At 37.6% G+C, this 24,610-nt stretch overlaps 1 protein-coding gene across 1 annotated transcript; it reads right to left on the bottom strand.

Annotated features, from left to right (window-relative positions):
* Positions 1 to 1,387: 1,387 nt before the first annotated feature.
* Positions 1,388 to 18,793, bottom strand: Smp_162280 (coproporphyrinogen oxidase). Its single transcript, XM_018797877.1, has 11 exons — positions 18,470 to 18,793; positions 18,257 to 18,431; positions 18,169 to 18,222; positions 17,511 to 17,585; positions 16,934 to 17,052; positions 14,357 to 14,426; positions 12,497 to 12,734; positions 10,483 to 10,562; positions 6,900 to 6,979; positions 3,684 to 3,813; positions 1,388 to 1,635 (listed from the first exon to the last, which is right to left on the bottom strand). Exons 1-11 carry the CDS (start codon positions 18,520 to 18,522, stop codon positions 1,549 to 1,551), a joined length of 1,161 nt encoding a protein of 386 aa, XP_018652875.1. The 5' UTR covers positions 18,523 to 18,793; the 3' UTR covers positions 1,388 to 1,548.
* Positions 18,794 to 24,610: the final 5,817 nt, after the last annotated feature.

The raw sequence follows: 24,610 nt of genomic DNA, 5'->3' as shown, positions 1-24,610 counted from the left end.
AAAAACTAGAGAAGTTTTTAGAAGCTTGGCACTCAGGTCAATCAGCAATAAACAATCACATTGAAATCAATCCAATTTATCAACCAATCAATCAGGAAAATTATGCACAAACATAGGAACAAAAACCAAACCAATTAGAGATACAAACAAAATAAAGAAATAAGCCCGGAAGCACTGGACGGCCGTCTCGTCCTATTGTAGGACTCCTCAGCAGTGCGCATCCACGACCTCGCCTCGCGAGATTTGAACCCAGGACCCACCAGTCTCGCACCAGAGCACTTAACCGATAGACCACTGAGCCAGCATCTGATGGTGTTTATGTCTAACTTCAACCAATCCACGAAGTTGAGCAACCGTTCACCAATTGTTTTCAGTGAGTTTCTGTCTCTCAACGGACGTGGTTTGAACCCCACTGGTTACTGCTTCTCACTAGAACTCCAGGAACTACCTCTCGAAATCAGTCACTAGTGAGCATATGATTATAATCAGAAGGGGTTTTGTGGAGATTTATTATTTGCATACTTGAAAGCATGAGTCAATTGAAGCTGAACCACCAAGGAAAACCTGTAAGCATTGGATAGCCGTTTCATCTTATTGTGGAACTCCTCAGCAGAGTCCCAATTGACTCATACTTTCAACTATGAAAATACCAAATCTCCACAAAACCCCTTCTGATTAAAGAAATAAACAATGACAGATTTAAGGTCAACAAGAACCAATCAACATTGAGGAGTACATGATAAGCTGTGAACCACATGTGAAGAAATTCAAACACTTCACTTCTATCCAAAGTTTGTGCCGATGATGTTGTTCAGAAGGACGATGAAAGCTCCACGATTAAACCATCCAGCTCAGAGAACAAAACTCTATCAAAATAAATATTGCCTTTCATTAATAGATATCACATCCCAAGGTCCGAAGGCGAAGTCGTACTGCCAACTGTACAGAGGTGTGACAGCAGTAAGGTGTTTCCTTCAGACAACCAGTACAACAGCGATGCTGCCTTCCCACAAGGAGGGGTGGAGTTAGAAAAGGTCGACCCTAAAAATGCACACCTCACCTTATCCCACGGATTTCCATCTCCGGCGGTAAGATCCTTTGAAGAACGGAGCTAACACGTCAAAAATCCCCCACAAAAAGGCCGTGCGAGACCGGCCTCAAGCAGTTGTCCCTTGGGCACTGAGGTCACGCACCCAGGTCGTTAAGACCAAAACTAAACCAACTCCCTTTTCAGGTCCCTCAAGAAATACCCTTCCACGATGTGGGCAGCCGGGAAGTGATATTAGCCCTCATACCCGTAACTGCACACGTAACTGATATCGTACAACAAGATGGATCCAACCGACTACTAACCAACATAAAAACAAAAGACAAGCATCTTCTTTATGTTCTACTTTCATAAGTATATAACACAATACAAAACATAAATGAACTAATTATATACATAAATAAATATAGAGAGATTTGTAAGATATAAGATTCTATACAACAAGTGTAATTCATTTAAAAAGAAGAATATGTACTAACATGTAATTTACATTATCATATTTAAACCCATTCTTTAGGATTTTTAAGCACTTCAATAAGAGATTGATTACGTGGATCTTGAGAACTGTCATAACAATAGTTCCATTGCTACAATAATAAGAATAAATGTTGAAAAAAAGTAATTAAAGAGAAAGCTCAGAATAAGCGTATAGTCAGAGAAAGAGAGAGCAAAAAAAAACATTCTTCAACACTTTGGAGGGTCATTCGCTCCTTATTTCGGCCGACAAATGCGCTGGTATGGCCGAGAGTGGAGAGTCAGCTCTTCCTCTCGAAATACTCTCACATGGCCACGCGTTTACAAACACTACCAGGGAAGTCCTACTCCAACGCTTTAACCGGGTTGGTGGACACAGACGGTCCACCTAGGAGAGTTGAAAAACCCTGATTCCAAACTAATGATGCACATCGGCTTCAGTATCCTGAACGAACAAATTACGTATGAACCAATTATTGGTCACCGGCTACTATGGGACTACATCTTCTAAAGTTGCTTCAATGCCTTGTGGATCAGACCTTTAGGTCGAAGGCTCTGGGTGTAGTCCCCTAAGAAAACCACCTGTTTCGGTTTTGGCTCCAGAGTAGTATTTTATCCCTCACGTAAATCAAATCATTTGTGTGGCGCATATCTATTTGGTGCCTTCTTGTACAACTGATCATCGACATACAACTATAAATTACGACTCAACACAGAAATATGCTCAAGATATTTAGCTCACCTCACACTGAGGGTGATGCTCTTTTTAGGTTGAGTGGTTAGCAACATTTCCAATTGTAGTCAATCTCTGAATGTATACTAGCTAGTGGTAAGTTTCAAACTAACACATGTTTTGTTCCGTCTACGCTAATAATGGCAAGTCCAGCAACTTTGTTATGTCATACATACAACTGGTGACGGAAATATCCACATTTTCAAACGTTCAAATATAAATTAGTAATGATAATTCGTATTTTAACTGTTCATCATAAAGAACCATCGTCAAGTTGACAATGCTCCAGGGCACCATTATGATTTTCATCTTGGTTTCTGTTACGCCTCGTTGCTAGCTACTTACTTCGGGACAACGATGCTCCTAATAGCTTTTTATCCAACCACTCGCAGCTACTGAGAACACAAGAGAAAGCCAAAGATTTGCACCCGCTTAAGCCCATGACAATACGGAGGAGAACGTGCAGGTATTTATACAATTTTGTAGTATGTCCTTCGGAAAAGGCCATTCAGAATATGAGTCTCATAACACCTAATTCAACGGTATTAGCTCAGTTTAAACATTCAAATTGGTTGTTGATATAAAATCTATTTTTGGTCTATAACACTGTTAGTGCCCTCCTACGAAGATCGTCAAGAGACGGCAGTCTGTGATATACAAAGTACAAATCAGAAGAGACATGTGGATTAGATTTATAAACCAACGGTATGTTTTGGATAGATGAGAACAGATAATAAACGCAATTACCCTTGGACGTACTTCTTGATACCACTGAAATGAAGACAAACAAATCAACAACCCACTAAGAAATCACATCCAAAAGGATAGGAAAACATGTCCAGTAAAACGTCTGTAACTCGATCCTCGAAAATTCCGGTATCAGTAAATTCAAGAAAGGTGTTGAGAGACATATAAAAGAACCCATACTAAATCCCTATTGAAGCATATTGGTTAAAAAGCATCGACTGATCAACCAGTGTGAAAATATATCCAAGACCTATAAAAGCACAGTTGAGTACTGAACGGTTCAGTGATAACATCTTTGACTGAAACAGTGAGTAATGTACGTCGGAAAATTCAGTATACTGACGAGTGATAAAAGCAAACAACCACCCGAAATTCTATATGATATCCATTAAATGTTGGACGCACTACTACTACCACTACTTATCAGCAGAATGTGTCTACTTACAAAACTTGTCATTCAACTTCTTACTAGAAGTAAACTTATCCCCCCCTCAGTGAGTAGTATACCGACGAGTAGAAAACTTAGGTTCTACATCTTCTACAAAAAGCCTCTAACAATTCAACATTAAACTAAATGTACTGTGATCTCGAGTCAGTCGCCAAGCCTAATGATAACAAATGTCATAATCACACAAAATAATTGACAACACAGAAAAAATAGTAAATCAACTCCCAACTTACAGCATAACGTGGTAAAGACATTAGAATACTTTCAATACGAGCTTCGGGGGTAGCTAAACCAAATTTAGTTCCACGATCATAGATTAAATTGAATTCAACATAACGTCCACGTCTTACCAACTGCCATTCACTAGCAAATACAAATCAAGAGAATATAAGTAAGGAACAATAAGTAAATTTACCAATAGAATAACACACACAAAGATGTAATGATGTTGAATGATTCATTCATAATTCAATGCAGTGTATGGGAGATCATTGAATTACGTACTGAATCAGCAATTATCAACGTAAAACTTAGCATATAACTATGTATTGATTCTATGAATCCGGTGTTCATCTTGTTGTGCTAACGAGGTATGGCAACTTGGACTGATGCATATATGCGTCTAGTCCTACGTTGTAGCTGACTGACTGACTGGTGTATTGGTTCAAGTTGTCACATCATATTAGCACAGACAGATGAAACTATGAATAAGAAACATCAGAATAGAAGTGTTGACAGTAAGGACAGATTAGATGTAAACAATATGATTTGCAAATGATTTTAATCTGAATCAACATTAATTCATTGTCTTTTAGTAGTAAAGCTTCCATACGACACTTCCATTCAGTTGTGAGATAGAAACCCAACATATTCATCTCCATCCTCTTTCCTTTGTAACACTTTATTGATAAGGGATCAGATAACGTAAATAAAATACTTAATCTCTGTAAAAACATGTTACTTTATATTCACTTGGTATTGTTTAGTTGAATCTTCCTATTGATGTTTAGGACTGCAATCGATCAGTCTCTTATTGGCCATATGTGCATACTGTGTGTATTGCCTCGATATAGCTTTAAGTCACAAGCATTATAAGCAAGGATGGATAGTGGCTAGCAGTGGAATCTAGGACGCGCGTTTCGTCCTATTTGGGACTCGTCAGCTGGGTGTACCTATATCTCAGAGTTGATGTGCGCTCTGTGACTCAAACCCAGACAAATGGATAACTCGATGACGTTTGAAGCAAAAGGGACTGGGTTCGAATCCCAGAGTGAACGTCAACTCTGAGATGCTAGTACATCCAGCTGACGAGTCCTGAATAGGACGAAACGCGCGTTCTGGATTCCACTGCTAGCCACTATCTATCTTTGTTTATAATGCTTGTGACTTTATGCTAAATGATGTTGACATTGAAGTAGTTATGAGCACTAACGGACGGTTGACAGTAAACCATGATGAAAACTATTTTCTAAAAACCTTTCAACTTAATAGCTCTTTTATTTACAGTTCATTGATACATGAATACATCCATTAACAAACACAATGATATGAACTAAACAAAGGTTTGTGATGTCCGGTTTTTATTAACCATTTATTTGAACACATAAATATTGGTACAAAGGGGAACCGTATACATATACCCCCACACAAGTCACTTGATTTGTAAGTGGGCTGTGATGTTGCCCGGGTACCCAAACCGAATTCGATTATATTGTAGTCGTTTATAATATCAATAATTCATCTAATTAACACTCTTTACATCTGTATATCACTTGAAATAATGGTAAGAGTGGGTGTTAAATTACTTGAAAGTTTAGATTTCATCTTATTTACTTTGGTTTAACCAGTCATTTAGTCAGATGTGGAGTATAACCTAACACATGTGTATCAGGTGCCCCACACCATCCTGGCAGCGACATTCCAACCCCAAAATGCCCTGGTATGGTCGAGAGTGGGAAAAGTCCGCTCTCCCTCTCCGAATGCTCTCACATGGCTACGCGTATATTACCACTGCCAGAGAAATACTACACACTGCCTTCTCACCACTGGGGTGTTGTTTAAGAAATTGTGAGAACGAAAAGCGAATGTCAGACGCTTTAACTGAACGAACAAATGACGTATGAACCAATTATTGGTCACCGGCTACCATGGGATTGCACCTTCTAACGTTGCCCCAGTACCTTGTGGATTAGACCTTTAAGTCAAAGATTCAGGGAATGGCCCCCTAAGAAAACCATCTGTTTCGATTTGGGCACCCGGGCAGGATCACAGCCCTAACACAAATCAAATGAGATTTGTGTGACGCATATGTATCTGGTGTCCCCTTGTATTAATATTTATGTGTTCAAATAATAATAATAATAATAACACCATGTTAGCACGGCAAGATAAAATTATTTCACGACAAATCCCAGAGTGGCAGAAGTCGCAACAGTATAAGTAGAAATAAAAATGGATTAACTACAGAAAATGAGAAAAAAAGTATAAGAGGATTTCAGGACTCAGATTCTGAATCAAAACAAGGAGTGAATAAATCTGAATCATTGCAGGCTATTCTGAACCATAACACACAAATTCTCTAGTTATGAATTACGATAATCACACAAACCCCAACCAGGTAGTTTACATCTATCTATATGGCTTAGTTCAACAGTCAATGACCTCATAGACTGATGCCAAGTCTTAGTTTCGTCATCTTAAGCTTTATTTAAAACTACTTACACTAGACAACATCGCCCATCACGGTAGCAGATAGTCAGATATATGTAACACATGTTTCAAGCACCTCATTTGATGAACATTCACTATCTAACTCATCAACCGATTCGCCATATTTACCTAGTACCTTATATCTAAACTTGGTCCCAAAATACACAAGCAATGCTTTGAAGACACCTATGATGGAATATCAATGGTGTAAGAATATCCACAATTCTTAATGACCATTTCATATTCATAAAGTAGAACGAAGTGTTCTAGCAATATCTATCATTCTTGATAAACAATTAAAATATGTATTAAAAAACCGAGTACTTAATGTGGTACTTTATAAATGAACTACACTGTATATTACACAATTTCATAAGAAAGTTATCTAAGAACTGATATTTAAAGATATATGTATATATATATATATATATACACATTTATGTAAAGGAATATTTTCGTAGTTGAAATCATAATGGTCTTTTCATCCTATTGTGGGACTCCTCAGTGGCAGTGCGCATCCACGATCCCATCTCGCGAGATTCGAACCCAGGACCTACCAGTCTCGCGAAAGTGTACTTAACCGATAGACCACTGAGCCGGCATCCAACGGCCGTCCAGTGCTTTCACGTTTTTCCATGGTGGTCTAACTCATGATTTCAACTATGAAAAATACTGAAATCTCCACAAAAACCCCTTCTGTATACTTTCGCTTGAAATAATATATTGTAAATAAGATTTACCGTTCTTTATTAGTATACTTTAAATGTCTTCGCTTTTCAACAATTGGCAGATAAGCTGGAATAATTGCTTCAGCACATGACTGTTAAACAATAAAATTAAAGAGTATAGAGAAATAGTATTTTATTTACAATTAGTGCATTTCATAAGTGAATATAAAAATCTCTTTAAATATTCTTTATCATTAAAGCAATCGATAATTACTTTTATGGCTTTTAACCCCAAATGCCCTGGTACGGCCGAAAGTGGGAAGAGTCCGCTCTCCCTCTCCAAATGGCCTCACATGACAACACGTATATAGCCTCTGACAGGGAAGTCCTACTCACTGCCTTCTTGTGGCATTACTGTTGTTTACGAAATTGAGGAGACGAAAAGCTAATGTCCAGAGCTTTAACCGGGTTGGTGGACACAGAGGGTCCACCTAGGGGATTTGGAAAACCCTGATTCCAAACCAATGGTGCACATGGACTCCAGGATCCTGAAGGAACAAATGGTGTATGAATCAATCGTTGGTCACCGGCTACCATGAGACTGCATCTTCTCACGATGCTTCACTGCCTTGTGGATCAGACCCTTAGGTCAAAGGCTCGAGGTGTGGTCCCCTAAGAAAACCACCTGTTTCAGTTTGGGAACCCGGGCAGTATCACAGCCATCACACAAATCAAATGAGATTTGTGCAGCGCATATATATCTGGTGCCCCCTTGTACCAATATTTATGTGTTTCAATAAATAAATAAATAAAATTTATGGTGTTTAAGAATCCCTAAAATATCCCTCATCAAACAATTTAGCAACCCATAAAACACCTTAAAGCATTTTATCTAGCTAGTGATGAATAGAAGTTTCTCAGAAATATCTCAGTCAGCTACAATGTAGGATCAGGCACATATATGCATCGGTCCAACTTGCCATACCTCATTAGCACAACAAGATCAACACCGGATTCATAGAAGTAGTTAATTTAACGGTACCATAATATAAAAGAAAGATTGTGTATAAGGATATAGTACAGGAAGGAAAACAGATATGGAGCAATTTTAATCTCAAGGTTGAAGGGAAGATAAAGAGTGTATACACCTACGCCATTGTGATCGATTCTGAGCCATATCTTCCAGAGTCTCCAACCATTGGTTACGATAGTCGCGTGGACCCCAGCCAAGTAGTCTGCATCTACCAACATGGCTCAGACTAGATGTTAGTTAGAAAACGAAGAATCATCTATCACAATTTTGATTAGATAATTGGGTACATCGTGACCATTTTTAGTATGTTTCCAGAAAGTTCTAGAAGATCAAGGCCACGTGCAACTCCATAAGTACAGTCGATTTTCTATACATGAACTAAACATGAAACAAAGCCCTTACAATTTGAGCCTTTTCATTTTTGTTTGTGTACTCATGGTATACGGTTATAAGAAGAGGATAGAAAGTTCATAAAAACTGTTCAATTAGCAAGCCAAACAGGAATAAGGTTACCAACCGACTGCGAATCCCCGGTTCAGTAAAAAAACAATGATTAGTAGAAAAAAATACTAGTATATCTGTTACACTGGGAATCGGTCATAAAGACAGTGAATTGTGTTATCATAATAATTTTGGGATCTAAAGGTTACTTAAACCAGACCCCATGTATAAGGCTCCTCTTGAAGCTATTAACCGATGGAACCGTGGTCTCATCAACCAACAGACACTTTCATTGTGCACACACCTATAAATACGAGAAGTGATGAGGTTGTAAGTAGTTTCCGTAGATTACTTTGGTGAACTCATAAAAAAAAACCTCCTTACTGGGGGAGACTGAGTCACGTGATAACGTTGTACGCCGTTATAAGAAAACCTCTTGGATTCTTGGTTTGTTAATAAAAAAGACAACTTGTGAAACTATTGTTTAGATATTTGGTTACATAAACCTACAAACCTATTTCGTTGTAGGACTTTGAGATCTCTCTCAAAATATATTGATATCTTTATTGTATCAGAAGTGGAGATGAAGTCATGATTATGTTTTGCAAAACACCAAAAATAGTTTAGGAGTGAACATTTCTAGATACCTAACCGATTCCTGGTTCGAACCCCTACCCAACTAATATAGTTTGATCGTATTGGTTTCACTAATTACTTAATTATGGCTTTTCCAGTTCTAAATCACTGTAACATATTACGCCACATTTCTAATTGAAAATAACAATAATTACAGGAAACCCAACAAACTCCTGAGATGACTTCATGAACTAGCGTCATGTCTCAGCCTGCTTTTATGCTAACAATCGTGGTAGTTAGTGACAATATACATTGGTCCGAATATATCCATGTTGGCGAAAATTCCCAACTTCATCACCTCTACCTAATACTTAGCGCGATGGCCTAATGGTTAAGGCGTTCGATTTTCGGTCACTAAGTCCTAGGTCCGAGCCCCGTCCTGGTTATTTTGGTTTGGGAAATCAGGTAGAAGTGAAAGCGAAAAAAAGAGAATGAAGTGCAAAGAACTGAAGCGCGATGAAGGCGAGTGAGCCAACTCCACTGCGCGTCACTTCATTCGCTTTCTTCACACCGTTTCTCTGAACGTCTGACTGAATTAACGACTGTATGAAATATAAGTATTCGAAATTCAGTCTCATATTTGACTTATTTAATTCCGTTATTCACTAACGCGATTTAAGTTGATAATTGTATACGAGGGTTGGAGGCATGTATATTTCAATAGTAATCATTCGATAACGATCATTCGTCCGATCTAACTGGAGTCCGATACCGGTCGATAACATCGTACGATCTCATTTGAGTCAAAATGAAGAGCCCCAGAGAAGAACTAGTCATGAAGTAAGTACAGTTTTAGTGTTTTCCCAATTTTCGTCTACATATTTGTTCAAAAATATTGGGATGATGAGAGCAGTCCATACACTAGTTAAGAAGTTTCAAGGATATAAACCTACATTGAGCTTAAAATTAACAGGGTCTACACACATTCAACAGATATCCCATTTTCAAGTTCGAACGATAACCACTGACATGAGTAAAACTTTTAAGCTCTTTCCCACAACAAAGTTAACTATTCGCAATACAACAGCAAAGACCTTCCTTAAGGCCAATAAAATCGAGTAGCGAAACATGTGTGAGAAACAATTAAAAAGTATTAACGTAAGGAGCTTGTGCAGATCGTTGAATTTTTTAGTTTACATCATGGAGTGATTTCAGTTACACAACCAATTAATACCAAGAGATAATGGAAAGCTATTCCGTTATAGTATGGGGATCCTTAGCAGTTTCCATCGATGATATCAGGGGGGGGGCTGAAAGCAGGACCCATCAATGACATTGGAACATGACTACACAACATAGCAAACTGAATAAAGATAGACACGTAAGCCAGGAAAAGCTGGTTTAGAGGTCTAATGAGTGGACGCTAGTCATGAGACTTGAATGTTCTGGGTTCGATATTCGATGGGATCGTGGGTCCGCACTATTGGGGATTTACACACCAGGACGTTTAATGTGCTTAAGTGTTGAACAACTAAAGTCATTTCACGATATAAACTATAAAAACAGAGATTATGCTCAGAAAACTTTTTTAAAAAAGACACTTACTTTTACAAAACTGAATACTTTTTCTTGTGAAGTATCTTCTAAATCATCGAAAAATATTCCACCAATACCACGTGTCTCACCTGACAAGATTAGAAAGAAGGAAGACTTAATAGTCTTTAAGACATATTAACACTTTCGTGCTATTTTCTTCCAACGGGGTATCATTACCCTATTGGTTACCTAACAATTTAATAAATAACTTTATGCTCCCCTGTTAAAGATCTACTATGGGCCATTAGTACAGACGTTTTGTATCGATAGTCACTTTTATTTAGCTTGAATGACAAAACTTTTCTTCCATTGAAGCTGTTTGGGTAAGTGGGATCATTGAAAAAAGAGACATTCGTATAATTTACTATCTTGTTTTTCACTTAGACTGTTGAATGAATTCACAAAATGAGGTTAACATACAGAGGATGTATCTTTTTTGACCCTCATAAAATAATGTGCACTCATAGTAAAACATCTGTTCTACCTCCGTTTCGATTATTCCAAGCACAAATGGGATTCGTTAGAAGTTAAGCTCTTCAGTCAGTTGTAAGCAACGTAGAACATGGAACATTGCCATGCATCAGTTTAAGTCACCACACCATATTATTATAGTGATTTTGAGCCACGTCACATACAAAGTCCCTAACCATTTGTTATGACAATTGCGAGGATCGTAACCAGGTAGTCTGTACGACTCAGTTCAACAGTCAGTGTGGCCCTCAAATGCCCTGGTATGGCCGAGAGCGAGAAGAGTCAGCTCTCTCTCTCCAAATGCTCTCACATCGCCATGTGCATACAACCACTACCAGGGAAGTCCTACACACTATCTTCTCCACACTGGAGTGTTCTTTACGAAATCGTAAAGACGAAAAGAGTATATCCGACGCTTTAACCGGCTTGGTGGATACGGGAAGTCCACCTAGGGGATTTGGAAAACCTTCATTCCAGACCAATGGTGCAAATGGGTTCCAGGATCCTGAAGGAACAAATGACGTATGAACAAATTATTGGTCACCGGCTACCATGGGACTGCATCTCCTGACGTTGCTCCACGGTCTTGTGGATTAGACCTTTAAGTCAAAGGCCCTGGGTGTGACCCCCCAAGAAAATCACCTGCTTCGGTTTCGGCTCCAAAGTAGTATCCTATCCCCCACGTAAATCGAATGATTTATGTGGCACATATCTATTCGGTGCTTCCTTTTACCAATTTTTATGTGTTTAAATAAATAAATAAATAACAGTCAGTCTATGGATTTATACGTCTCGGTTTGACCAACTCTAGCTTCATTACAACCTACCCCTAAATTAGAAAACACTACGTTTTGAGGCAGGCGGTGGTTGGGCATATACATAACACATATCCAAACTCCTTAGTCAATGCAGATTCACAACTTTATCAACCGACTTACCATGTCTGTCTAGTAACCTGCATCTAACCTCAGCATTGCTCGCCCAGTGGTCCCAACATACAAGAGCTATGCCTCGTAGATATATATGAGTGAATACTAGTGACCTACGAATATCCTTTATTTCACATTTCCCAACCATAAATTAGAATAGAATGAACGATCGTGCGGTGTACTCGCTGTTCGCTTTGGAAGACATACATCTTGCCCACACCATAAGTGACACAAGTTAGCAAACGCCAACCGACCTTTCTAAATCTGTGTCGATACTTCATCAGACACCAAACATTCGACGCTTACACGACTTTTAAAATAAGCGAAATGGTTAGTGTACTAAACTACTAATTCACTCCCTATCATTAGTTTAAGCATTGATACAGACTAGTCCTGAAGCAATACTCAAATCAAAATTCAGTGTTGTGCATTACCAGCACTAATTAATTTTTAATGTTCAGTCAGTCAGTCACAACGTAGAACTTCGTACGTACGTACATCAGTTCGAGTTGTCATACCACTTTAGCACAGAGATGCAGTTGTTAGTGATGAGTCCTTATCATACTGCGGATTTGCTTGTAACAAGCATCAATGAATTTTTATTCTAAAAAAATAACCCTTACCTCGATGTGTCAGATAGAAATAATTATCACACCATTTTTTAAAACGCGGATAAAACAATTCATCATGTTGATCACAAGCTAATTTTAATTGTTCATGAAAGTGTTTAGCATCTTCATTAAATAAATAGTATGGAGTTAAATCTGCTCCACCACCATACCACCAACATTTACGATTATTACCCAAATCAACTTCGAAATAACGGAAATTAAAATGCGTTGTAGGGACATATGGATTAAGCTTGAAAATGGGAAAAAAGCAGGAACACAGGTAAGAAGATATATCAAATAGAGATAGTTTTCAGTAGTGGGTATCCATAACCCCGCAACCAGAAAATCCAATCAATTCAGGACCTTTAGACTCGCGCCCGGTTTCGATTAACCCACGATATTGAGCGATCAGCATTCATTACTTGTAGAAAGTAAATTCCTAACATCCGATAAGGTTAAACTTCACTGTTCATGACTACTCAGTAGAACTCCGGGAACTTTCTCTCGGAGATAGTCACTAAAGGACGCATGATAATTATCAGTATAAGGTTGCGGAGACTGTTGAATCATATTGATATCACGAACCGATCTCATTTAGAAAACCATAGAAAACCTTGAAGCACTAGATGGCCGTTTCGTTCTTGTGTGGGCTCCTCACTATTGTGCACCCATAGTTCCATGGCCAGGAATCGAAACCAAGACCTATGCTCTCGTCCGTAGACGCCTTAAACGGTCATTCAGCGCTTTCAAGTTCGCACTGGTTCGTGACATCAATAAAATTCAAGTCTCCATGACCCTTTACTGATAAATGGAGAAGACACAACTGTGAGAAGACACATTTTCCTATCATAACAAGATAATCTGTTGTGGATTTCAAAAAGCATTTTAATAGATCCGTCCAGCTACACGGAACAATAAAAATTCAAGAAGATAGAGACACACACCGTTGCTTCTGAACTAAATACAGTTCGAATGAAGAAAAAGATAGGTTTACAGAAGACTTTTTTATCTCTTACAAAATTTTAGAAGTTCAAATGTAGTAATCGTAACAGGCGATTTTACTGACTAAGCAGGTATTCTAAGACAAATTAAGAGATACTTAGACAGGTTTTATAGTGCTGCAGCTCGATAAACAGATAAGTGAATATTCGCTATAACTACGCTCAAACAATTGTTTATTTTTAACAAACACCAAATTTAATCATAAGTAGGAACGGTGTCTAATATGGAAATACAATTCGGGATACACCCCCAAATGCCCTGGTAAGGCCGAGAGTTTGGAGGGCCCGCCCCCCCTCTCTCTCTCTCGAAATGCTCTCACACGGTCACGCGTATACAGCCTCTACCAGGGAAGTCCTACTCACTGCCTTCTCGACACTGAGGTGTTTTTTTACGAAATTGAGAGGATGAAAAGCGAATGTCCGGCATTTTAACCGGGTTGGTGAACACGTAAAGTCCACTTAGGAGAGTTGGAAAACTCTGATTCCAAACCAATAGTGCACATGGGCTCCAGTATCTTGAGGGAACAAATGGCGTATGAATCAATCGTTGGTCATCGGCTACCATGGGACTGCATCTCCTTACGATGCTCCACTGCCTTGTGGATTAGACCTTTAGGTCAAAGGCTCAGAGTGTGGTCCCCTAAGAAAACCACCCGGGTAGTACCCAAGCCCTCACACAAATCTCATTTGATTTGTGTGGCGCTTATATATCTGATGCCCCTTTGTACCAATATTCATGTGTTCAAATAATTATAATAATAATAATTCGGGATATCTAAATGAAATTACTTCAAGGCAAAAGGAGAAGAAACAGAAAACTCTGTTTTTAAATACGTAATAAAAAGGAAAACTTTTTTTAAAATAAACTTACTGGATGAATAACTGAACTTATACCACAAGCGAAAAATTTGCACTCTTTATTGGGATCAATTTCATTGTGTCTACAGAAAAAGAGCGAAAAAGAGTATGTTCACTAACAGTTTAATATACACAAATCCCAAAGATGGGATTTTCGATTTACTAGCTGATGTTATTGCAGATGTTAATTGAGACAGGCAACATTAGGCAGCTATTGCATCACCGCGTTCGAAACTCCATGACAATATACACCGATAAAACCTTCATCAGAGATCAAACTAAGAATCATCAGATCTAGTGGCAAGTGTGTTTAAATGTCTAGAACACCGCGATGTGATTCAGTGGTATATTTTCAACTTCAATTATTTCACAAATTGATCATCATCAAATGTAATTAATAATAACTGTCTGATTCGCGACATCATCGAAATTCATCTGTCAAGACTTCTTATTACCAAAATACTGGTAATCTTAAAGCTAGTTGCTATTACTCAACATATGATTACTGTTTACTCCTAGGTTTCATTTTATGTGGGTGTGTATTTATTTATTTATTAAAACATAAATATTGGTACAAGGAAGCACCAGATCTATATGCGCCACACAAATCTCATCTGATTTGTGTAAGGGCTGTGATACTTTCCAGGTGCCCAAATCGAAGCAGGTGGTTTTCCTAGGGGGCCACACACGGAGCCTTCGACCTAAAGGTCTGATTCACAGGGTAGTGGAGCATCATGAGGAGATGCAGTCCCATGGTAGCCGGTGACCAACAATTGATTCATACGCCGTTTGTTCCCTCAGGATACTGGAGCCCATGTGCACCATTGATTTCGAATCAGGGTTTTCCAACTCCCCTAGATGGACTTCCCGTGTCCAGCAGTCGAGTGTGTACCAAAACGTTGGCCCAAAACGAGGGAAAGATACAGCTGTTTACTACTTACTCCCTATTTGTTACCCATCCGGGACAAAAACTACCGTTGTATTGGAACTAATCTTAAAAATTTAACACCTAACCCTGAAAGTAAACTAGATCTCTTTAGAAACAAATTAAATATATTAGGGTGGAAAGAAAACCATAGTTAGGTATTTAAAAATTACATCATGATCATAGGTGTTAGTCTGAACACATCCACTATCTGGTTGAGGTAAATGTGATTATCGTAACCAATTGTATGAGATGTTGAAAAATCAATCTCAGAATCAGCCGCACAGCGTGAATGTACTCACTCTTTGACGTCAAAATACTCACATCTTTCATTCCACAAATTCATTGTTTTTCCCGAATCATATTATCTATCCTTAATCTTTTCTTATTATCACCGGTACTACTACTACTTCTACTACTCTAATATTTGTCTTGATAATTTCATTACGCTTCGTTGGTGCGGTATGGTAACTTGATGCAATGCATATATATGTGGTAGGTTCAATGTCGCTTATAACTAAATGGATACATTTAATATGCTTCTGTGAAAAGACGTATGAAACATAACGGTATATTGGTTTGAAAATGGGAGCATGTGATGGAGAGATAAAGGGACTAACTAATCCGTAAAGCTGAATAAACAATATGACTACTACTAGTGGAAAACATTCTTCCAAAGATTACTCTGAAAGTATGCGATATTACCGTGGATAATTATCTGCAAAGTTAGTTAACAGTATAAATAAGTTCATTCAATAATGAGTCGAGAATCTGATGTATGAAAGCAACAAGGTTTACCGCTACTACTAAGTCTGTTGTTTAAAAAAAGCGTCCCAAATTAAAAATAAACTGAATTTTTCTTAAAGTTGGCTGAGTATTTACTTAAGTATGCTTCAAGGTTTGAAATGTGGAACGAAACTGTACACTGCCTCCCCCCCACTGACGAAAATCAACAATAGCAATACCAAGATCTAAATTTTCACACATCAGACCAACCTAAGTTAAACAACCATTGAAAGCCAGAAGACTTTGGATGGATATTTCGTCTTCGCATGTAACTCCTCTGCAGCGAACACCCACAGCTCCAATAAAGTTTGAACCCAGGCACTTTAGCCCTCGCGTCGAGCACCTAACCTTCAGATCACTAGTTTACCATCCAGTGGCTTACATTTCTAACCTTAACTAAATCGTGATATTTCAAGACAATCGTGTGTTGCCAGTGGTGAAATCTATCTCACGCCCAACATTCAGTTGAAATCCCCTGACAACAGCTTCTCATTAGAATTGATGGCTGTTTAGCATTGCGAACTGATTGAAGTTAAAAAAAATACAAGCCATTGAGTGCCAACTAGGTGGTCTAGAAGTTACGCGCACTTGATGCGAGGTTTGAAGGTCCTGGAGGCCTCATATCTGATAAGATTCTGGATGTGCACAACTAAATCTCTCATCAAAACGAAGTAGTCACTCGATATTTCCTAGTCTTCAGTAGTTATCTAATCACAATCAAATCCAACATTCTTCACAATACCGTATAGTAATTATTATGAAATCACAGAATATGAAAAACAACTTCTACATTTGACAAACAAAAACAAAGATGATCCTGTCAAAATAATACGATTGAAAAAGATTATGAAAAAGAGATCAGAGAAACAAACGGCTAACCTTGCACGCATTTCTTTCACAGCTTGACCGCTAAGGTTCCCACTTATCACACTGATGTTTACACCAGCCTTTTCAAAAACATCACCATTCTCTAGAACACATGAAATTCCGCCACCACCCTATTTACGGAAAAAATGTACATATATATAGAGAGAGGGGATACAACGGATGTTTGGAACCGTACTAAAAATACTGACAGAAAGATATGTTGAACTTTGAAGACCCACATAAGGTTTCGCAAAATTTCTTGTATGAATTTCGGCTATATTATAAAGTCGACGAACTTAAAGTAAGTGGATTGTGGTCAAAAATGTCAATCAACTGACTGGTTCAATCATGCATTTTGAACTTATCCCATATATACACATACTTCTCTCTAGCCTTTTGAAGAGAGCATGAACAAAGATTTAAGCAGAATAACATGATTCTATTTTATTTTGTTCGGTTCTTGTCAGCTGTTTACAACTTTCAATATTTGAAAATCTTAATTATAAAATGGATTGAAACTGCTTACATAAGTGAGTTTAGTTGGATACAAACTAAGCTTGAAAATGTAAAACGGAATATCATAACTTACAGCACGACGTTCCCATTTGTCCACTTTAAACTTGGCTTTCCGATCAATCTTCTCAATTTCCTTACACAAGCGACCCTTGAATAAAGAATAAGCAGGCAAGTATACAAAACTCAAGGTAGGAGCATTTATAAAACGGATTAGAAGAGAACGGTTAGAAATAAACAATTAAACGAAGCATAACTATTTGGCGATATTGAAAACACAGTCAGTTTCTAAAACATTATTTCTCTGGGTCAAAACAAACATGTTCACTTTAGATGATAAACTCTCAATCACACGAATAATTGTTCGGGATTATTGATATCGGTTAGATAGGCCTATCGCAAAGAATTTATCAAAAAACAGAATAACTGGATATCAAGAAGAGTTAAAAACGACTAGTATACATTGGCGTGTCACAAATAGATCGTTACTACACACCGACGTGGCATTTGCCAAATGTTTAGAGGATTTAATCAGAAATTCACACTGCAGATTAAAAAACGAATGATGAAGATACCCTGTAGATATTAAATATATCGATATAGCTGACAAATGAATATACTCCAATGTGGCCAAATCCAAACACCTTTAGAAGGTCCCGAGTACCGAACGACGAACACTAACAATTTTCTAACGATACGCCCAAACGCGTAGCACACTTAAAAGATCATCTCACCTGAAGTTCCATGCACAACACTTCCATTTTTGAGCGATAACATTCATCACTTAACTGCGGGAATAAGTAACATTCTATAGAAGTTTACCTGTAACTGGTCAACTGAAGAAACAGGTAAACACATCCAGTTTTTCAAATTTATTTCAGGAAACTTGGTAACAAATGGTACACTAGCACAGGAAACCGAGAAGGGTTTATTAATTAGGCCCACAATACCGGTGTCAGCAAGAGCCCATCGACTTCCAACAAAGAAGGCTGAAGCACTAAGAACAAAAAGAATATTATAGATAATAATATATACCCTAGTGCATAAACACAACATCTAAAGTACCGCTGGGTTCTAAAATGACTCATAAACGACACACGCATATTTGTAACGTGATTGCCAAATAAAGCGGCTTCATGTCCTAGTGACTAGTTGTTTCTTTGCCATGAGGATCTAAAACAGATAACAGGCGAAAATGGAGTATTAAAGGATAGGCATATAATAGTTTCGATGACGACAATATCATTATAAGTAAATTGTTAGAGTAAAAAAAATGGCGTCTCATCGCATGTTAGGGCATTGATTAACAAAATGTCGCCTTCTCTTTGATATTCCCTAGTTTGGAAAGGCGAAACTGATAACTATGTTCTTATTTGCTAAAATGGCCTTTGAGGTATTTAGGTAGGGGACCATGGTAGCGTCAACCGGAAAATCACTCTAGGTCGCCGTAACTTCTAAAAGATAGGACAATGAAGAATGATTAACATTAACTTATCGTGTGAGCAATTTCTGGTATTACTCGCATTTTTCATCATTTCCTCTACTTTGCAAAATGGTTGTCTGAAAAACTGCTGTGTAAACTTTGACAGTGACATCTTCATTGACAGTCTGCTTTCTGCCTGGTTGACAGTGACTGCCACTCACAAATACACTACATCTACACTGCTTGTTCCCATTTAATATTCCGTATCATTGGCAGATCACTAATATAATTGCCGTATATGTTTAATGATCACAGATGAGTTTTCCGTACTGAGCTATTACTGACAGAAATTACTTTGGATTCTATACGCTATATGAGATAGTTGGTTATTCATTGAAATTGTGGTGGTTCCGTGATCGAGACAACGAATGCCCTGCATTCAACAGCAAAACTACCTTTCTAAGTATCCATCTGTCTATTTAGGCTTTTATACATTATTTACTGGCCCTGAATTTTTTTCACCAACGTCTCCAGGGATTTAAAATTAGCATGTAGCGGTGAATGAATCCCCTATATAAATGGTTCTCTAGGTCTTCGACATTGGTTTTGACTTCATTAGTCTTAGTAGACATAACTGGCTGGAGGCGCTTTGTCAATTATATGCACCAGATCACGAGTTGGCAGTCCGTGCTATGTACCTCTGGCAACTGTTAGTAGGCTAGACCAGACGCTTCTCGACATATCGATAGCTTTCCACATATATATCCTAACCTCTTCATTACTGAATTCTGATGAGCGGATTGATATACTTCGATTATAAGAGTGTTACTTGTAAAGGCGTTGTCAAACTCCGAATACTTGTGGCATTTTTCAACATTTGTTGTCCGCTGCATGAATACCATGTTATAATATCCTGACCACTTAGCATTCTAGGATTCCTATAAGCTCGTCTCTTACCCGTCTTTCTAAGCCGGTCAGGTGTTTTATGAAATTTCTATGTGCTTTAGTTGGTTACAACTTCGGTAATTACATTTGTTTGTGTTTTATGTATACTTGACTTATAGGTCTGTTATCTGTATATACTTTTTGTGATTTACTCATCATCCAACTTAAACTAATACTGAGTCACCCTTTATTTACTGAATAAGCCATTACTGTCACTCCACTTCACATCTATTTCTTTTCGTTTATGTCCCGAAACAACTCATTGAAAAACACGGACATAGTGAATAACTTCGTATTTCATCTTCCTATTTCTGCGTCAAATTAACATGATTTTTCTATGCAAGATATGCAGGTTTAATTAAGATAAGTTTATCGTGAAAATCAACTCTGTCTGATCATCGTGGAATTGAATACGGACAACTAAAAGTGTTGACTCAAGATAACAGAATTCAAAAAGTAAACGAGTTTGAAGGAATAGAGAATTTCAATAATAATGAAAATAGACATACTGCACAAGTAGTGAGGGCAAAGAAATAAGCAGAGAATACAGTATGACCAAAAGGAAAACCGATATTTACGATTTATATTTTATCTAGCCCCAGATAATCAAGGATGTCCGCGGTTTTCTGGTCTGTACATCGAACTCGCAATCTGTCAACGAGGCGATCTTTAAGTCAACCTGGCTGAAGTGCAACATGAAACGGATGTGTGATCAGAAAAATTTAGATTATCAAGCAAACCAAAAGGACAAAACAGCTAGCCAAGTCTACCTAGCAAGGTCTGAGGCTGAGCTGGTTGTCCTAACCGGTAATTTTGAGAGGATATCATCTTACACAACCAGAGTAACATGTGCTAAATCAAAACAGGTATGTTTTCAGATAGTCTCAAGCAAAACGATAGACATTCATCCTTTCTCATAAGTCCAAAGCACAGAGGCTAAGTATGGTTTCGATCGCAAAGGTCATAAACATAAATTGTACAGTTGCCTAAATGAATAGCACTACCGAATTGTACAGTCTGGGGAGTTATTCAATAAAAATAAAAAATCTGATTCACAGTAAAGTGGATAAATTAATGGAAAAAATGAAGTCATAACGAGTCGGGAGAGAAAAGAGGCATTACCATGGATTAGGGAACATTATTCCGTCCTTTCAATGATGGGTCAAAATGATCAATTTGAAGAGAAACAAGAAAACCAGAAAAATATCAGGACAGCAGCCACTAAAGTTAGGGATCAAGTAAAACACAAAACTGACTTAGTCCATGAAGCCATAGAATTACGTAAAATGCTAGGAAAACCAAGTTTGCAATTGAAATGAATACTATCATCTGCACTTAGAATTAAGACCTCAACATGAAATGGCGGTTAAAAGACGAAACAACAGCTCTTCACCTTAGGGCGAAGACAAACGATCATTATTATACGAAATGCACACATTTGAAATTTACATGCGCGTAGATGCTCTCGCAGTCTTACTATGGGCAACTTTGGACCTTTGGTTGAGTTAATATTTACGCTAGTCGAAAAGTCATACTTTTGTATCAATTGACCAAACCTATTACGTTAAAGAGAGTTGAGTGATTAATAGAGCCGGAAAAACTTGTTCTTTAACTCCCTTCTGCAAACGTCAGAATACCCTGGCAATGCTTATTACTGTTCATTATTGTTTTATAGTTATATACAATGACGTCTTGATATTTTAATCATTTGTAAAAGGTTAGTGGGACAATAAGTCAGTTCTGTGTACTACTGTTCTATAAGGTGAAGAATTTAATGAAGTCTATGTTTACTATAGTATCCTAGTCTTTAGTTCTCTATGTGTTTAACCACCGTGACGTTCCATTATCCAACAAAAGGAAACGAGAACAGTAGCGACTGTCGGAGCCGACCGTTGTTTGTTTTATGCCTTAGTCTTATGGACACTTTTGCTGGCTGGCATCGTATGTTCTTTAAAATATCTATGTACTTTTCATAGATGTCGCCGTATAAGACTGTGGTTTCCAAGGTAAGTAAAATAATGTGTTCCGATGAGAATCTGAAGAAGCTCAGAAATGAACTTTGGGTCTGGGAGTGTCATTTTCCTAGCTGAGGTTTGACCGTTTGTATACATAAAAGCAGAACTAGGTCTTTCTCCAATGAGATAGTGTGTCAGAGATAATATCAAACACAAGCAATCTCCTCGCCATGTTGTATTTCGGTGAATGTACGTGACCTGGCATTTGGGGCCAAAGTTCAGGCCTTTTCATGTTTCCGTTATGTTATCAGTTCTTAGTTTATGTATCAACTCTTCTCATTCGTCTACTGCGCAAATTATCCGATCATTTTCTTCATTTTCATAGTCCCATTGTCCTGGTGGAAGAAATATCATAATTCATATTGACACTAAATCATGACATTTACGCAACGATATTACTCACTGATCGAATTACAATATTATGAACAGTACACTCACAAGTTACTGGGCTTTTTTACCATTCAGCAACGCAAAATTTTCCTGAATTTATTGATTTGTTTTCGTGTCACTTCGCTTGATTGTCACACTCTTATTCACGTGCCCATCACTATTCTGTTGTCTTATCATTCACGTTCTTCATTTGGATATCTTCTTATTATACGTCTATGGATCACTTAAATTCTACCAAACCACTGTACTAATACCAATCAGTTTTAATATGTTCTGAATCATCTATCACATCAATAGCTATATGAGGTTAATTATTCATTATCGTTCATTTTTGTGGCTGAATAGTCATCACATTTCAGATAGTTTCAACTTGTTTACTAACTGCTGGTAGATCGAATAACCAGAAACCTCCTCAGTAAATCGCGAATTTATTGACATGTTCACGCTCATGAATTGTCAATCTGAAAATTGGGCGGACCTTCTGCTCGCAGATAACGGCCTGGTGAAAATAACCCCAACAATTTCAACGATCAGTGGCCCTACCATATGAATAAGCATGGTGTTGTACTCCCAGTGGTAATAAATCACGTTCTTGATGTGCAACCAATGTTTATTCATCACATTTGTACAAATCAATCTCTGCTTTCCATCGTTCTACGATAACCTGAATCGATTCTCCTTCACACATCTGCATCCTTTTTGCTAATATATAGTCCCTATTATCATGTTCACATATTCATCAAATATTCAAAGCCTCTTTACTAGCCAACTGGTAACGAGTGAGCTCACCTTGTTTATGTTTTCATATGCATAATCGCATGCTACTTCACTCATTACTCCTAAGAATTATTCGCTTAATTCAATTAGTCCACTATTCCCATTGCACTGTAAATAAGGACATAGAATTTAGAGCTAGCATCCTAACGATATAGTCATGTTTGGCACTCGGCCTTCACACACGACCACGTGTAATAGTGTCTTCCACATGCTTTCGTACTGTTTCTTAACCAACGACGTCTAGCGCGTCATGACCCAAAAGGAACACAACTCCACGTGTCTCGTAACCGCAGTTAATGTTCTCCTTCACTTGTCATTCTACCAATACGTATTTAAAGATAGGCTGATGCATCTGATCGTAATACCAATGGCAATCCATACTAACTTTGTATTTCATAATTACTACAAACTTCAGCACAATAATGAATATCATCCATCAATACAGTTATGATATTATGGCATAATTATCCTTATCCTGCACACAGAAAATCTATGCTATGTAAATCCAAAACCATTAATCGCTAATCGGTGTTGGGTACTCGACTGTGGCTTGCTAGAATGTTTTCTTATCCGAACATTCTTTCTTATATTATACCGACACAATAGATTGATTTTCGTTATATTCTTCCCTGGTATACTCCTCTGTACTATACATAAATAATAGACGAATTACCATTTATTTTGCTCTTCCAAATCATTCATAGGAGGACCGTAATTTATTTCACAGACAGTCAAGCCATAAATACATGCTTGTTATTTTACTACTCTTATTAATTTGCTCATAATCGCATGATTAAAATTTCGTTTTTATTCTCACTCATACAGCAATGATATTTATTTGTTAAAGAGTGACACTTTAGCATTATGCCCTATTCGAATATGCTTTATTCCAAATAGTGCATTTTGTTCACTACATATAAAACCTTCTTCGTATATCTTTCGTGTGTTATTTGACATTAAATGCAGTCATATTTTCATCAAATCCTTGTATTTTGAGGTGAAATAGTTGTAGATTCAAGCAATAATAGACACTTATATTATTTATCCTACTTTTTGAGCAGATATTAATAACGAGCCATCAGAAGTAAAATATCGAACATGAACAGGTGATGTGTGACAAATTCTATATTTTCGGCCAAATTAACTCATTTTTAACAGTGTTCTGAAATACTTTGTAGCAATTACTTCAAAGATATCATTCCAAGTCATGGTTTTTAGGGGTAAGCACAAAACATGGGGTTATAAATTAGCGGTAGTTGGTCCTCGAATGAAGATGGAAATTATAAGTCAGACATTTTTCAGTAATCAGAAAAACAAGGCCAGGAAACGTACATTTAGTAAGAACAACCAGCGGTAGAGAATTCAGGCTGTCATTTACGCAGTGTAATTCATCCTAAACAAAAGATAAGCTATTAATTAAGAGCTAGAAGATTCCCCGAAGGTTGTGATGCAGGCAAAAATCGTTCACAAAAAATAGTAAGTGAATGGAAGAGGAAAGATGAACAAGAAAAGAAATAATAAATAAAATAAAAATTCAGACCACTGTTTATTTGAAAAACGAGGAATGAGAACAAAGAAACCATCTTGTCTACAAAAGAGGACCTAGGTGTATTGAACGAGCTAAAG

The sequence above is a fragment of the Schistosoma mansoni genome, chromosome 6 (genome assembly GCF_000237925.1).
Source record: "Schistosoma mansoni strain Puerto Rico chromosome 6, complete genome".
Classification (NCBI taxonomy): domain Eukaryota; kingdom Metazoa; phylum Platyhelminthes; class Trematoda; order Strigeidida; family Schistosomatidae; genus Schistosoma; species Schistosoma mansoni.
This window is presented reverse-complemented; position numbering and strand designations above follow the sequence as displayed.

Excerpts from the sequence above, each read along its gene's own strand:
- Smp_162280 (XM_018797877.1), bottom strand. The coding sequence starts at position 18,522 with ATGAGTCATTTTAGAACCCAGCGGTACTTTAGATGTTGTGTTTATGCA. Across the intron at positions 18,432-18,469 it reads TGTTGTGTTTATGCACTAGG|TGCTTCAGCCTTCTTTGTTG; the intron begins GTATATATTATT and ends TTTTGTTCTTAG. Across the intron at positions 18,223-18,256 it reads CTTCAGTTGACCAGTTACAG|TTAAGTGATGAATGTTATCG; the intron begins GTAAACTTCTAT and ends TTATTCCCGCAG.